The sequence below is a fragment of the Dioscorea cayenensis genome, chromosome 12 (genome assembly GCF_009730915.1).
Source record: "Dioscorea cayenensis subsp. rotundata cultivar TDr96_F1 chromosome 12, TDr96_F1_v2_PseudoChromosome.rev07_lg8_w22 25.fasta, whole genome shotgun sequence".
Classification (NCBI taxonomy): domain Eukaryota; kingdom Viridiplantae; phylum Streptophyta; class Magnoliopsida; order Dioscoreales; family Dioscoreaceae; genus Dioscorea; species Dioscorea cayenensis.
In genome coordinates, this window is record NC_052482.1 from 3347922 (window position 1) to 3362654 (window position 14733).

At 32.8% G+C, this 14733-nt stretch overlaps 2 protein-coding genes and 1 long non-coding RNA gene across 4 annotated transcripts; 2 read left to right on the top strand and 1 right to left on the bottom strand.

The window, feature by feature from the left end:
- The first annotated feature begins 538 nt into the window (after positions 1-538).
- LOC120274135 lies at positions 539-3166 on the top strand. 2 transcript variants are annotated; one of them, XR_005540707.1, is made up of 2 exons: positions 539-859; positions 2528-3166. It is a non-coding gene; the product is annotated as an uncharacterized LOC120274135 (long non-coding RNA). The 2 variants fall into 2 exon arrangements; XR_005540708.1 differs by having other exon boundaries at positions 540-859; positions 2565-3166.
- Positions 3167-4603: 1437 nt separating this feature from the next.
- Positions 4604-5916, top strand: LOC120273388. The gene is given in 3 exon segments (XM_039280014.1): positions 4604-5292; positions 5294-5410; positions 5412-5916. Coding segments are annotated over 3 exon segments (957 nt in total). The 5' UTR covers positions 4604-4656; the 3' UTR covers positions 5616-5916.
- Positions 5917-8938: 3022 nt separating this feature from the next.
- LOC120273047 (kinesin-like protein KIN-14O) lies at positions 8939-11844 on the bottom strand. The gene is given in 11 exon segments (XM_039279684.1): positions 8939-9512; positions 9514-9771; positions 9857-9990; positions 10089-10126; positions 10220-10438; positions 10532-10696; positions 10779-10933; positions 11012-11118; positions 11201-11362; positions 11430-11513; positions 11588-11844. Coding segments are annotated over 11 exon segments (1767 nt in total). The 5' UTR covers positions 11676-11844; the 3' UTR covers positions 8939-9155.
- Between the last annotated feature and the right edge of the window lie 2889 nt (positions 11845-14733).

A 14733-nucleotide genomic window follows, 5' to 3' on the forward strand; every position in this document is an offset into this window, starting at 1 on the left:
TCTCAAAAAAACTCTTTTTTTTCTAACACCCTCTGACAACTTACTTTTCAGTACTTTTGTCAAAAATGACCTTCAATGATTTTAAACGGAAACATAAAATACTAAACAACAAACTAAGTATTAAATATCAAAAACAAATATTAAACAAAAACGTTACATATTAAATGAAAATTTATGTAGTTACATATAAAACACACAATGTTAAATAAAAAATATATTTAATAAACAAAAAATACATTTCTTAAGCGGGCAAAATTAGATTTTTAAATAAAATAAATTGATGCAATGATGGAGAAATAAGTAAAATTAAAAACACTTAAAAGAAGATTGAAATATGGACGGTAGTGAAAGTTTGAAACAATCTAGGGACTTTTATGTAATTTGGCCTTTTAAATAATAATTCTTTTCAAGAAATCAAATTTGTGCACTTTCATGAGCTGGAAGCAACCATATATTATTTTGGTTATCTTTCCATTTACTACAACCACATCACGTGACTCTGTGTCTCCATTTTTTTAAACAACCACCCATGCATCACGTGACTCCACTGCCAGAAGAGCCCTCCATCCTTTCCCTTGCTCTTATTCCTCCACTCAACTCCAACTCAAAAAGATCAAACCAAAAGCAAAAGAAAAAGGAAAAAAAAAAAACTCAAAGCTCAAGAACTCTTCAAATCACTATGAGATCTGGTTTGAGTTCCGGAGATCGAAAGCTTGGATTTTGGCCGTGAGATCTTGAGATTTCCAATTTTTGCTCTTCTTGGATCTCCCGATGGGGCTTGCATATGGTTTATACTATGGACCAGAACCTCCGCCGTGGCGCCTTCTATCAGATGATTAGGGTTTCCCTTCTCTCTGAGGTTCGCATGCTTCTCCTTCTCTTCTCCCTCAATCTTATTTCTTTTCTTTTCAATGTTTGGATTCATTGTTTGATCTTTTAATTAGGGTTCCGCGTTAATTTTGCTTTTTTTCCAAAAAAAAAAAATTTTTTTTGGTTGATTTATCGGTGGTTGAAGGGAACGAGAAGAAAAGGGGGACTCTTGTGGGGGATTCAACTATGAGTTGATATATTTGGGTTTTTATTATGCAATCTGAATGCTAGTTGTTCGTGTTCTATTTCCATTTTCCATGATTTTGTTTGCGCTTGATTGTTTGTTTATTTTGTGATTAATCAGTCTGCATGTTGGAAAAATTTTGTTTGAATTTCATAATGTTTCTACAGAACAGCTTTGTATGAGATCTTGGCCTCTTTTGGACAAAAAAGTGAATTTTTTTTTTCCTTTCAATTTTTGATGTTTTGATGTTCTTTAAATGTTTTTGATACTTCTATATATGTTTGAGCTTACTTGCAGTGCATGTTCTGATGATTTATATTATTTGTTCTCTTGTTGAATGTTCCCACTGAAAAATAAACATTGATAGTTATTCTACATGCAGCTTTTAATATTTTATGGAATTATTATTTTATCATGAATTCTATTGAAACATCAAAGTTTTTGGCATGCAATCAAGTGACAAAAATATTTTATTTCCATGCCACTTAATTAACTAAAATGTCAATCTTACCTATACTATTACGTCATGTATTAACTATCTCATTTAGTTGGCACCTATTCAATTCGTATAAACATCTTATTTTGTGAAAGATATCGAAATCTAAATTGACACTTGAGCTATGCAATTAAAATTTTAAATTAGTCCTATATGCTAGAAATTGAGAATGAAGAAAAGTTGCTATAAAATTGTCTTGGATTTTGCAGGTTGATTTTTGAAGCGAAATTTGCATGTTGTGTTCGTCTTGCACTATAGTGTGTTGATCATTTTTGTTTCAGTTTCACAGATTTTATTTAAACTGGTGCACTTGGTATTTGTTTATTTTGCTTTTCTTTACCCTACTTCTTGCATCTGTTATGGTTTATTCCTTCTAAGATGCATCAACTTTAAATGCAGCAAACCCTTTTGGCCAATGTTGATCAAAATAATCTTTTCTATGCATTCAAGGTCATTGTTACAACTTTATTTTCAAAAAAATGTAATATATTCTCTCTTTTGTATTCGAGAAAGATATTTTCCTCCCAATCTTAACAAAATGCACTTTTTAAACTTAATAAGTGACCATGTTTCCTTTGACTAGCTTTTTGATTTTGGCCCCAACAATGGATGCAAATGTTCTAGCTTGTTTCTTTGATTTGTTTGCAGGAGTTAAATTCACAGTTATGGTCATTGTCACAAATTACATTGATTCTATTCCTTTAAATTGTTTATTGTCAGTGGTTTTGTTCTGCTATTTGTTTACGTCTTTCCTATTTTCTTATGGTGATGTTCTTTATGTCTACATTGAATCATAAATATATTTTTTTTTAATTTGGAAGTGATTGTAGATTCATGGCTTCCAATAAAAGAAACCCTCACTGTTAATTACCTTAATAGTACTATGGGAACCTCTAATTCAAAATATATAATGTTTAGCTTTTGGCTTGTAGTTTCATGGTGCATCTGTTTTTCTTTTTACATGATACCGCGGGAAGATATGCCTCTGATGCCATCTAATCATGCTCCAAATAGGTGACTTCGAGATGTATATATCAAGGGACAACTTTAATCCAATTGTTCTAATCCCTGCTATGTATCCAAATGGCCTGCGGAATCAACCACCACCAATTGCTTCAACTTAGCAATCTTGATTAATGATCATGGAATGAATCATGAATTGATTGGCTTCAATAACCTTGAGCTTTTCTTCTAATGGATTGATCATCCGTTCTTTCCACACGGCACCAAAGGCATCAAAGAGCTGCTCTAACGGTTGCAGTCGTTGGGCCTCAGTGCAGTAATGCAACTGTCAGGACAACTCTTTGACGCCATGCGGAAAGAACGGATGATCAATCTATTAGAAGAATAGCTCAAGGTTATTGAAGCCAATCAATTCATGATTTATTCCATCATCATCAATCAAGATTGCTAAGATGAAGTAACTGGTTCAAGCTCTAGTGAGCTTGGTTGCTAAGTGTGATGATGACGGAGCTGCACATCATCAAGAGAAGCTCTTGGATGAAGTGGAGTTAGGCTTTGTTTTTAGCGTTGGTTCAGTTGGAGCTGATTGAGCTGGAGCTGGATATTGGAAATCTCATGTTCATGGCAAAAAAATAAACAAACAATTAAATAAATGCCACATTGTAAAAACATGATATTAATTTTTAATTTAAATTTTCTTAATTTAAATAAGTAATAATATATACATAATATATATATATATATATAAGAGACTATGGGTGGGATTGGGAATTATAGAGAGAGGGCATGGAAAAAGGGCCGGTCTCTATTTGTAGATTTTGAATATGCTAATGTTCAAAACATTGACTCGTGTGTGTGTGTATATACTAATGTTATATCTATACTTATATAAGTGGTTGGGAATAGGAAAATAATGTTTCCAAGGTTATTATGAGTAGTTTTACTGTGAAAACAAATTTATCAAGATAATGGGGTTTAATTTAAAATCTTTTGTAAAAATGGAAATACACCCAAAATTTGTTTACAAAATTCTCCAATTTCATTTGTTTGATAGATTGGAAAAATTAATTATACTCAGAGATAAGAACCTAAAATGTAGTATTCCCACCTATTTTGAGTTCATTAAAGTCCCACTGATTCATGTGATTTATGTCTAGGTAGATGCAAACCTTAATACAACTGATCTGAATACATCTACATGATTCTCTCTTGCATACTTATCTGAATAAATCCATATTTATCAAAAATAAATAATTATATATTCTTAATTAATTTTTGATAGAAAATAGATTTTGAGATTTTTTTTTTTTTTGGAGAGATTTTGTGTTATTTAACCAAATAATTATATATCCTTAATTATTTTTTAATTGAAAATTGGATTTTGAGATTTTTATTTTATAGATTTTGTGCTCTTTAATCAAACAAAAAGTGGTCTAATTCAAGACCTAAAACTATAGATTATCATCGTTATTACACCATACCATAAAACAATTGATTCAAGTTATAGCTAAAAGCTTACACCATGACATACAACATTGTAATTATTATTATTGTTTTTTAAATAATATAAATAAATTGTCACAAATACATTTTATTTATGTCTCAATGATACATTGAGAAAAAAGTAAAATTTTTCTTTTATATAATAGTCAAATGTCTTATAATTTGATTTCACTCTAAAGTCAAAAATTTTAAATAGATTTAAACTTCAGCATAGAAGATTACAGTTATTATTAGGTTTACCTTCTAAGTTAGAGCTTTTATAGCTTTTTTAAATTATATAAATTTATTTATTTTTTAAACTGGACTATGGATATATATATTCATCTTATTCTTTTTATTTGACATACACAATATTTGATGAGACAAGATATATTACATATTTTTACAGATGGAGAGGTGAAAATGAAAAATAGTTGTATAATATGGAAAACTTAATTAAATATTTTTATTTTTTAAATACTAAACAACTATTTAATCTTGTCAGAAAAAATTATTTATTTTTAATAAAAACAAAGAACCATTTTTTTCTAATTATTATTATTATCCTTGCTGATGTCGGTGCAGAGTAGTAAAATCAATAAAAAAATTCAAAAGCCTTTAGCTCGATTAGATCTCTCTCTCTCTCTCTCGGAGTTCATCAATGGCGTCTTCTCCGACGAGGGCAGTCGTCCTTGTTCTTCTCTCCGCCGCCGGTGCCCTCTTCCTTCTCCGCCTCCTCCCTTCCCCTCCCCCTTCCTGCTCCTGCCCTCCTTCTCTCTCCTCCTCCTCCTCCTCCTCCGTCCCCCATGAAGACCCCATCTCCCCCTCCTCCTCCGACCTCCAATGGCTCAAATCCCTAATCAAACTCAACTCCCTCGCTGATCCTCCCTCCTCTCCGTCCGGCTGGCACTCCCTTCGCAAGGGCATCAATCCCCGCTCCCGCGCCCAGCAGCTCGAGGATCTCGTTCACTTCAAGGGCATCTCCCACTATGAGGACGCCAACGCATCCTCCCACACTCCTCTCTCTTGCCCGCCTGAGCTCTTGGTCGAGGAGCACCATTCCAACTATGGCGAACCCTGGGCCGGTGGCCGCGATGTCTTCGAGTTCCTCGCTTCTACCACTTCCCTTTCCCCCTCCGCCCACGTCCTCGAGATCGGCTGCGGCACTCTCCGCGTTGGCCTCCACTTCATCCGCCACCTCCTCCCTTCCCATTTCCACTGCCTCGAGCGTGACGACCTCTCCCTCCATGCCGCTCTCCGCTATGAGCTCCCCTCCCATGGCCTTCTCCATAAACGTCCCCTTGATCTTGAAGGGCGATGACATGGATTTCACTAGGTTTGGCTCAGGTTTTGAGTATGATTTGATCTATGCCAGCGCTGTTTTCTTGCATATGCCGGACACGCTGGTGTGGACGGGGGTTGGAGAGGCTTGCCAGGAGGTTGAAGCCTCAGAAAGGCAGGATTTTTGTTTCTCATAATATTAAGTTCTGTTCGAGATTGGGAGGGGATGAGTGTACCAGGAGGCTTCGGAGCCTGGGGTTGGAGTATGTTGGGAAGCACACTCATGATAGTTTGCTCTTCAATCACTATGAGATCTGGTTTGAGTTCCGGAGACTGTAAGCTTGGATTTTGGCTGTGAGATCTTGAGATTTTTTTTTCTCTCTTCTCTGATCTCGCGAAAGAGGTTGCATTCACTTGCAGGTATTTTCTTGAAGAGCTTTTCTCTGTGATGATTTTGTGAAATGCAATTAGAAGATAGTTGAGCGAGAAAGGTTTACTTGCTTGATTCTGTTAAGATTCACATTAGCTAGTGACTCAGAATTCATTGTATCTGATTTTTGTTTTCATGTGTACCTATGGATTATTGTCACATTCTTGAAGTTGAGCTTACGAAATGTTGCATTTTGTTTGTTCTTAGGCACACAGATTGCTTCATTGGCTTTCTATTGTCTTGTTACTGAAATATAGTGAAGATGAAGGATTTCTTTACTCCTCTTTTATCTTTTTGTTTTGCATTGTTTGTTCTTGCGCATCTGAATATTTCCTCCTTTAAGTGGTTTGTATATTGCCTATTGTGGACCTCATCTTTTCTTAATATTGCTGTTCTTATGGCATTGTCAGGTTTTGTAATTTTTGTTTGTTTGTTTGTGCGTGCACCCGTGCGAGTGTGTGTGTGTGGATGTTTTTCTTAAATTTTGCTTTGCTTCCTTTGTCTATTAAGTTTATCCAATTGAATGGTCAATGTTACTGCTTCCGTGAGCACAAGGATTGATTTGAAAATGATGCCCGTTATTTCCATGTTTGAATCTGATGATTGTTACGCCAATGTTGTTGTACTTTTTTCTTTCAAAATGGCACTTTTGTAAAGTGAAATAAATAAATAAATAAACAGAGCAAATTATTAGAGTTTACATTTTCTGCCATATTTGAAGTTGATTTATACCATGGAATCATGGTTCACAGGAGAAACACCAGATGGTGAGAGTGTGAGAGGGTGATTGTGTCGCTCTTGTATTTACCAATACTAGTTCTGGACCTATTATATTAAAAGAGTGTGGTTATTTTCCAATGGCAACCACATTCTGGAGTAGTTGTTGCTTTGCATCTATTTTTACAAAATTTGTTTGGAAATATTCATTTTTTTTTTTTTGGGGTAATTTTTGGTCGTGAAGATTTGCTTATTTGTATGTTAGTTTCTATAGTTGTACTTCTTTCTCATTGGCTTGCCGTAGGTATAACTTGTAATGGCTAACGGGGGTAGAATCTATATAAGAAGATGATGTGTTAGTAATACTAATCATTAGTTCATCCTTCCTGAATGTGTGTCATACTAGATCCCATATTAAACTCTTCTAACATGATCGTATAACATTAGGCCGATTGCAAGGACCTCTTTATGAAAAATTGGTTTGTGATATGGATATGTTAATTTCAACTTTCTAGTTGGCGCTGGTAATCTTGTGTTTACACAGTTTGAAATTGCATGGACATGTCGTAGCTGCTTTCTTTGAGTGCCAGAAGCTTTTTACATGACTTGTTCTCTACTTTGGTACTCATGATGCCTAAAGAAGATGAGACTGACTAAATCTTACAAAAGCTCATTACTTCTTTTTTGTTTTCTATGTGAGGTTTTCTTTGTCTAAATCTTTTGAGTGGTTTAGTTGATTCCATCTTCTTTGTTCATTTGATGTAGCACTAAATCCATTACTGGTTTGATACCATTGAAGTATCTACTTGGCCTTGTGGGTGGCTGATTGACATGAATTAAAAGTTAATTGCAAAAAAATCATGGTAGGCCAAATAGAAAATATTAGGTATGCTGAATATCATAATTATGAAAGGATATCATGGTTGGTATTATAACATAATTATAGGAGATTTGCATGTAGGTCCTTGGCTACAAAAGATAGATAATCGTTTGTTGTTTGGTATTCATTCTTATGAGCAGTCTTATCGCCATTGTTTCTGTTTTGTCATTTGTGGGATAAATCTCCCTAGCATTTATACTTTGGGTCCTGAACCATTTACCAATCTTTGGCTGATCTTGACAAGGGGTTACAACATTGTGTGTTATCAATTGGTATCTATATGAATGTTCATGATTTTATACACACAATGTTGGTTCTTTGATTGTCTCATAATTATCTTTTTGCTAATAATCAAAGTTTGAGGTTAAGATCATTTGTGGTTCATATTTGAAGTTGCTACACAGATAATTAATTTTGGATCATGTTGCTGATTATTATCAGTGCCTAACTTGTTGATCATTACTGAAAAATCCATCCGAAAAGGTAAATTGGCCAGGTAGGGTGAATCAGTGCCCTATTGGAAGCAATTCATGGTGTATTTGTGATTTGATTTTTCATATGCTGACAGGAATCAAACATATCACTTGCTTCTCGACTGAAACATAGTTGATTCATATATGTTTATCATCAATTGTTGTTTTCCTGTTTATCTTATCTGCAAGTATCAAGCTTTACATGTTCTAATGTTCTGTCGCGTGTTTTTTCCCCCCGACTGATGTATTTCTGAATCTGGAAACAGGATGATTTTTTGGGTCTTTTTTTAGTGTTCTCATGTACAACTAATGTCTGAATTGCTGTTTCTGAATGTTTTTATCTAATTCATTTCCACTTCTCATGCTTTGCCCAATTGAATGCCAAAATCATTGAAATGAAGGCAGTTCAATTGAATGTTGAAATTATTGAAATGAATGTAAAGTTTTGTCAATGTGTTTGACTTTTATCAATTATCCATTTAAAATATGTTTCCATTGTTGATAATGTATAAATCAATTTGCATTTTTGTAACTTATCTACCCATATTGAGTTTTAATGAAATTGGATTTTTTTTTAATATATAATTATTTATTTATCTGCTGAAAAAGTAAGCCCCTAAAATCTTTCATTATTTGTTGCTTAGCCCTGAATGATGGACAAATTTAAGTTGATTAATATATTTTTACAACCTTTATTGTACATTTCATTTATGATCAAATTATCCCTTCATTAAAATCATTTTTGAAGCTTAATAATTTTTAGCCCTTGTAAATTCATTTCTTGGAAGTTTAATAATTTCTCTTTTATCAAAGACAAAAGTTGATAAAAGTAAACAGAACATTTTTGAATAGTGGTTTTACATGGCTTAAAAAGAGAAAGACAAGCTCACCAACTTTTCATAAGAGAAGAGAAAAGGCAATTTTTGTTTTTTAACAGTACAGAAAATAATAATACTTTTTTATAATAACTGTTTTACCCCTCTTAGTTATAAAACAAAGATACTAATTCACCATTTATAGTCTTTGTCCAGAGTATGTTTTCTTGCTGTCTCTGTTTTATAAGACATCAGATCCAACATGTTTATTGTTTCATTTTGCTCATGTTTCTGTATATAAATATTAAAGATAAAAATCCAATCATTCATTTATTCAGACAAAATCTCAGAAAAAAAAAGTACAAAGCCATTTTTTTAAAAAGCACAAGAAAGAATTAAACTCTCTCCACACAAATAAAATTCATAAATTACAATGATTAGCTCACAATCCTGAAATAAAAAAAATCAATCTCACTCAATGTTATCAACTCATCTCACATTGAATCAATCAATATGGTATTGAACAACAAAGAAAGCTCAAACAAATCTAAATTGTTGTTCTTCTCAAGTTAGATCAGACATTCTCCTTCTGTGCTGATACAATGTAGCTCGAAAATTCGGGTATGATCCAGTGATCCTTCGACTCCGAGTAGCCAAACTTGGCTTCAAATCGGAGCTGTTGTAGCTATTGTTCTCCGAACTTTCAAGACAATGAAAATCTTTAACCTTCGTGCTGTCAGTTTCACTAGTCACTAGTTTGCTCTTAAAGTATCGGGGTTTCAATTTCGGTCGGGAATCAGAATAACTCAAAGACTGAGATCCTAAAACATCGATACTATGCACCATACCGAGTCTAGACTTCCTCATTCTCTGATTCACTTCCCCCGATGCACATTGCCTCAAACGGCTACATGTTGTCGAAAGTCATGAAATGAGGAAGCGAACTGCAATGTAGTTTGCCAGCTGGTCTTTCGGTTGTTTTAGGACTTTCGACAACTTCAATATGTTGTATTACCAAAGGACTTGTAGGTGACCCTTTTTGTTCTTCAACAAGTTTCTTTTTTTCGAGCAAAAGGTTTTCAGTTCTCTCAATCTGATTTCTTAGTTTATGCAGTTCTTCCTCGGCTTCTCTTATCTGCTGATTAAGCTTGGCCATAGCATTCTCCTTTTGTTTCTTTATCTGCAGGTTAACATAAACATGAACAAAGATTAAAGAAATACGAATGAGATTATCTAATGAGAACAGCAAAGAAACCTAAGCTTGCCTCGGAATTGAAATGCTCTCGATTAGACTCTACAGCTCTCACTCTTCTTGCAAAATTCAAAGAGCATACCGTCTCTCCAATATCATCTTTGCAAGGACTTACGTGCACAATCATCAAAACCTTCGAACCATTACCTGAATCCGTTGCGGTTATAAACATTAAATTAATCAAAAAATTCACAGGTCAAAGGAGTTTAAAAATAGCATTTTGTTGAAGCATATATAAAAAGCACCTAAGGAATCACTAAGAAGCTGAGTGAGCTTGCTGTTCCTGTTCAGAAATAACAAAAACACAATTGAATCAAAGAATCTTGGAGAATTATGAAAATAAAAAATGTATATATGTATAAATATATATATATACCGAAAAGGAATGTGACCGTGTTTCTTTTTAAGTGCGGCGATAACATCACCAAGGGCTGATAAAGATAGATTTATCGCCTTTCCCTCATCCATTGTCTGCCCGGTAGCGCCCGTCTTCAGTAGACGCTCACTTCCTCCAAGATCAACCATCCACAGTTTACTAACCACCTCATGTCCTTTCACCGCATCTCTCGTTCTCGTGATTGTAATTCTCGTTAAGCTAAATACACAGAACTAAAACAAATAAAATAATTACCGATCGAAATTAATCTGCAAGAAGGACATAAGACTATAATGTAGCTCAAGAACCCACCAGTGTGATCGGCTCGAGGCCTCATTGACATTAGTCCATGAAGTAGATCGAGCTCTCTTCCCCCTCGCATACAACCTCTTGGCTAGTTTTACATCAGGTATCAGTACATCGGTTAGTCCTTCGATCTCCACATACCCGTTACTGCCCGCAAGTATATTGAGAACACTGCCCACCCAATTCGGCAAACAATAAGTGGCAAATGTGTTGTATTATAGACATAAAACACATTGAGCAACATGATTATTACCATTTCTTTTGCGCAAGCAAATCTCTGAGACTACCCAAGTAAACCTCCAACATACTCATTGAGAAAACAAAGGATCCTGATTTATCAAGAGAAGACTGATGAAATAGTTCTTCGATTGCGCGAGGAACAATTCCCGGTTGATAACTAGTCCCTTCCTATATAGATAAGAACACTTAAAACTCAATGAGAACCAGAATCACAACACAAACCTAGAAACATTGTAGTAAACTAACCATTGTGAAAGTCTTGCCAGTGCCTGTCTGACCATAAGCAAAGATACAAACATTATGCCCATCAATTGCTGATCTAAGAATAGGTTCAACTTCTAAAAACACATCCTCTACAAATTGTTTCACCAAAATGATGAACATTAGCAACAAATTCATATAAAGGAATAAAAGAACCAAGAATAAAAATCACACCTTGTGTTGAGCTTTGATCAAACACTTTATCTGCACAAAATTCCTTCTTGATTGTCCCTGATGTAACAGTGATCTTCTCAGCTTCTGAAAACACAAGCTCATGTTTTTTGCTGTTCTTCCCTTGAATCAAAGGCTTCACTCTCCCAAAAACTCTAATGCTTCCTAAAAACCGAGCTTAACAAGTTCACAAACATTGAAAAACATAATCAAACAAAGAAAAAACAACCACCTTTAATGTCCAAAATCCTGTTGAGAATTTCCTTCCTCTTGCTGTCCAAAAACCTCTGTTGACTCCTCAAAGCAGAGATCTCATCTATGAAAACAAAGCGAGTGAGTTAAAAAACCAAAAGAAAAACAACAGAGATCCAATGCGGAAGCAGAACTCGCCTTGAAGACCAGAGATTTCAAGCTCCAATCTTTCAACATCCTGCTCAGGAACTACATTAACATCCATAAAATCAGGTTGGAACTCCATAAAAATCTCAACTTTGAAGAGGATGATGAAGAAGAAAGAGCAAAAGAAAAGATAGAAGGTAGTTGTTGTTGTTGTTGTTGTTGTTGTTGTTGTTGCACTTGCAAAGCTTAAAGAATGAAGGCATCAAAGAAGGTGAGAGGACAGCAGTGAAAAAGTCCACAAACAGCGAAGTGAGGCGGAAGAAAAGGTCTCAAAGGTGGCATTTTTATTGTTTGTTGGTTTAGTACCATTGAAAAATATCATAATTTTTTTTAAAAGATATATATATATATATATATAATTTAAGTTTTAGGATTAAAAAAGGAAAATATTTTTTTATAATATTTTGGAGGTTAGATAAATAATTTATAGATTTTTTTTTAAGTGTATGAATAAGAGATTTAAAATTATGGGGTTTGGTCTTTTTACTTATATATTTTAATTATATAAATTATTTATCATAAAAATAAAATAAATTATATATATTAATTAATTATTAATGGTGGTAGTTAGTGTTAATGATAATAAATTATGAGGATGGGGAGTGTGGTGGAATAGAAGTGGAGATGTGTGCAAGGATCTTTGATGATATTATGATAAGGATGAAAAGTGTAGGCCTAGTGCGTAGGTTTGAGGGCCATATAATAATAACAAAATAAATAAATAAATAAATAAATAAATAAGCAAATTGATAAAATACTATGAATTGTCAGAATTTTCATTAAATAATTAAATTAATTAATAAATATTTTCAAGAAGTGAACTTTATTTTTTTAATTGATTTTTATTTTTACATTTTTACCCTTATAATGTCTCCAATATTTTCAATTTCATAACAAAATCCCTCAAATTCTTTATATTTCTAAAAAATTCTTATTTTTAAAATTATTTATTTTTGAATTTAAATTTGTGTAAATTACTGAACTGACCTCCACACTATTGAGCTTGCACTCAAGCACCCAAAAGGTTAGTTTCGGCATCAATGAGATAGAAATTTTTTTAAACTTATAAAAAAATTATCAAAAATAAAAATAAAATAAAATGATATATTGAAAAGTATTAATTGAGAAAATGGTAAGCTTGAGAACTATTAATAACCTAATGGTATCTCATTAAAACCAGGGACGGAATCAGGACTCGATAATAGGAGGGGCTGAAGCCTAAAGGCAAACCATAAAAAAATAAAAAAATAATCTAACAAAATAAATATTTTAAATGAAAAATAATATGCTAATATAAAATAAATTAAATGCATATATATTAAAATAACATAAAGTATAATTTAAAATTGTGTTATCTATAGCAAATATAAGATATTTTTAATAACTCAATTAATAAGAATACATATCAAGTTTGTATTTTTTAAAAATATGGTAAAATATATCCCTCTCACTATATATATATATATATATATGGCCAAATATCATCTGCGGACGTTCGTAGAACGTCCGCAGATGATGTATAGTAACTTTAATAGGGTTGGACGACTGCGATTGATTCAGTTACTGTGCTGAGATTGATTGGATGGTTCAGATTAAAACACTGTACATCCCACTTTTTACTGTGCTTATAAATAGTGCGCAGTGTTACTGTTCATAGAACGGTGTGCAGCCGTTGGATTGAAATCCAACGGCCCATATCAACGTTCACAGATTACGAATCTGTGAACGTGGGCAGACGATGCATCCTCTATATATATATATATACGATTTTTAAACTTTTTTAAATTACTAAAAAAAATTTAAAAAATTTTAGTTAAAATTTGAAATCATAACATTTTTAAAATAAAAAAATGGGATGTAAAAACTAGCACACGCATCAAAGAGGAGGATTTGAACCATGGTGGGTCAAAATCCCAAATCTTATAAAAAAGTCCACTAACCACTCAAGCACAAAACTATTCCTCACTTTTAAGTGCCTAAATATTTTATTTTATATTAATTTAAGTATAGAAAAATCGAAAACACTAAACATTATGTGGCATGAAAGATAGTCTCCCCGGCAGCTAGGGGGGCTTCAGTCCCTGCTAGCCCCTCTTGGTTTCGCCCCTAATTAGAATGGTGAATATACATTCTTACATCTCATGAATCAAAACTTCTTAGATTTGTACTGTGTAATATTGTGTAAATACTACATAATATTAAAAAAATATTATACAATATTGTTTATTAGGTCCTCGATGAAAAAAATTATGTTCTTCACTTTTTAGAGTTGCATAACAGAAAAAAAATTACTATATAAAAAAAATTATAATTTATAATATATTATTTTCGATATATATAACATACCATGTGTGTCTTACCGATGATTTTTAAAAAAATCATTATTTTGTGGGTTAACTCGTGTTACCAATCAATTCTTAAAAAGTCATTAAATCCATAACCAATTACCTGCCCGTCCCTTTCACTGCTTGTTGCCTTAAAAGAGTGTAAACTTATGTGGAACTAAAAGGTTGTTTTAGTCTTTTAGATTATAAATATTCAACAGTGTTTTTATTTATTCATTTTGTAGTTTTTGTACTAAGTGGATGGTGTCAGGTTTGTCAGTTTTGTGGTGATGATCAGTTTGATAAGTCTTGACTTCAAAGACATCTTTTTTTATTTTTATTTTTTTTAATAATATTTAGGGTTTCAAATTCAAATGCTTGCTTTTTTATGTACTTGTTCGGTTCTTCCAAGCTTTGTCATAGGATTTAAATAATAAATGAATTTTAGAAATAAATAAATAAATAAAATAAAAGGGACTCATATGAAGGGGGCAGACTGGCAGAGTACCAAAATTTAAGGAGGAAGTTTGATGTGTGACATAAAAAATTAATTAATTAATTAATTAATAATTAATTAATCAAATAATAGCCAGAAGTTGAGGAGGAATTCAGGGGAGGTGGAGATTAAAAATTAACAATATTATTATTTAATATTGTTAAAAAAAATTTAATAATTTTGTTGGGTTGTTTATTATGTTTTACAAGTACAATTAAGTACAATTAGCAGCTAATTATATACTATCATAATTGTGAATTTTAAAATTGGACTATTTGGAACGTTGTATTTATTTATTATTATTAGCTCTTTTTAAT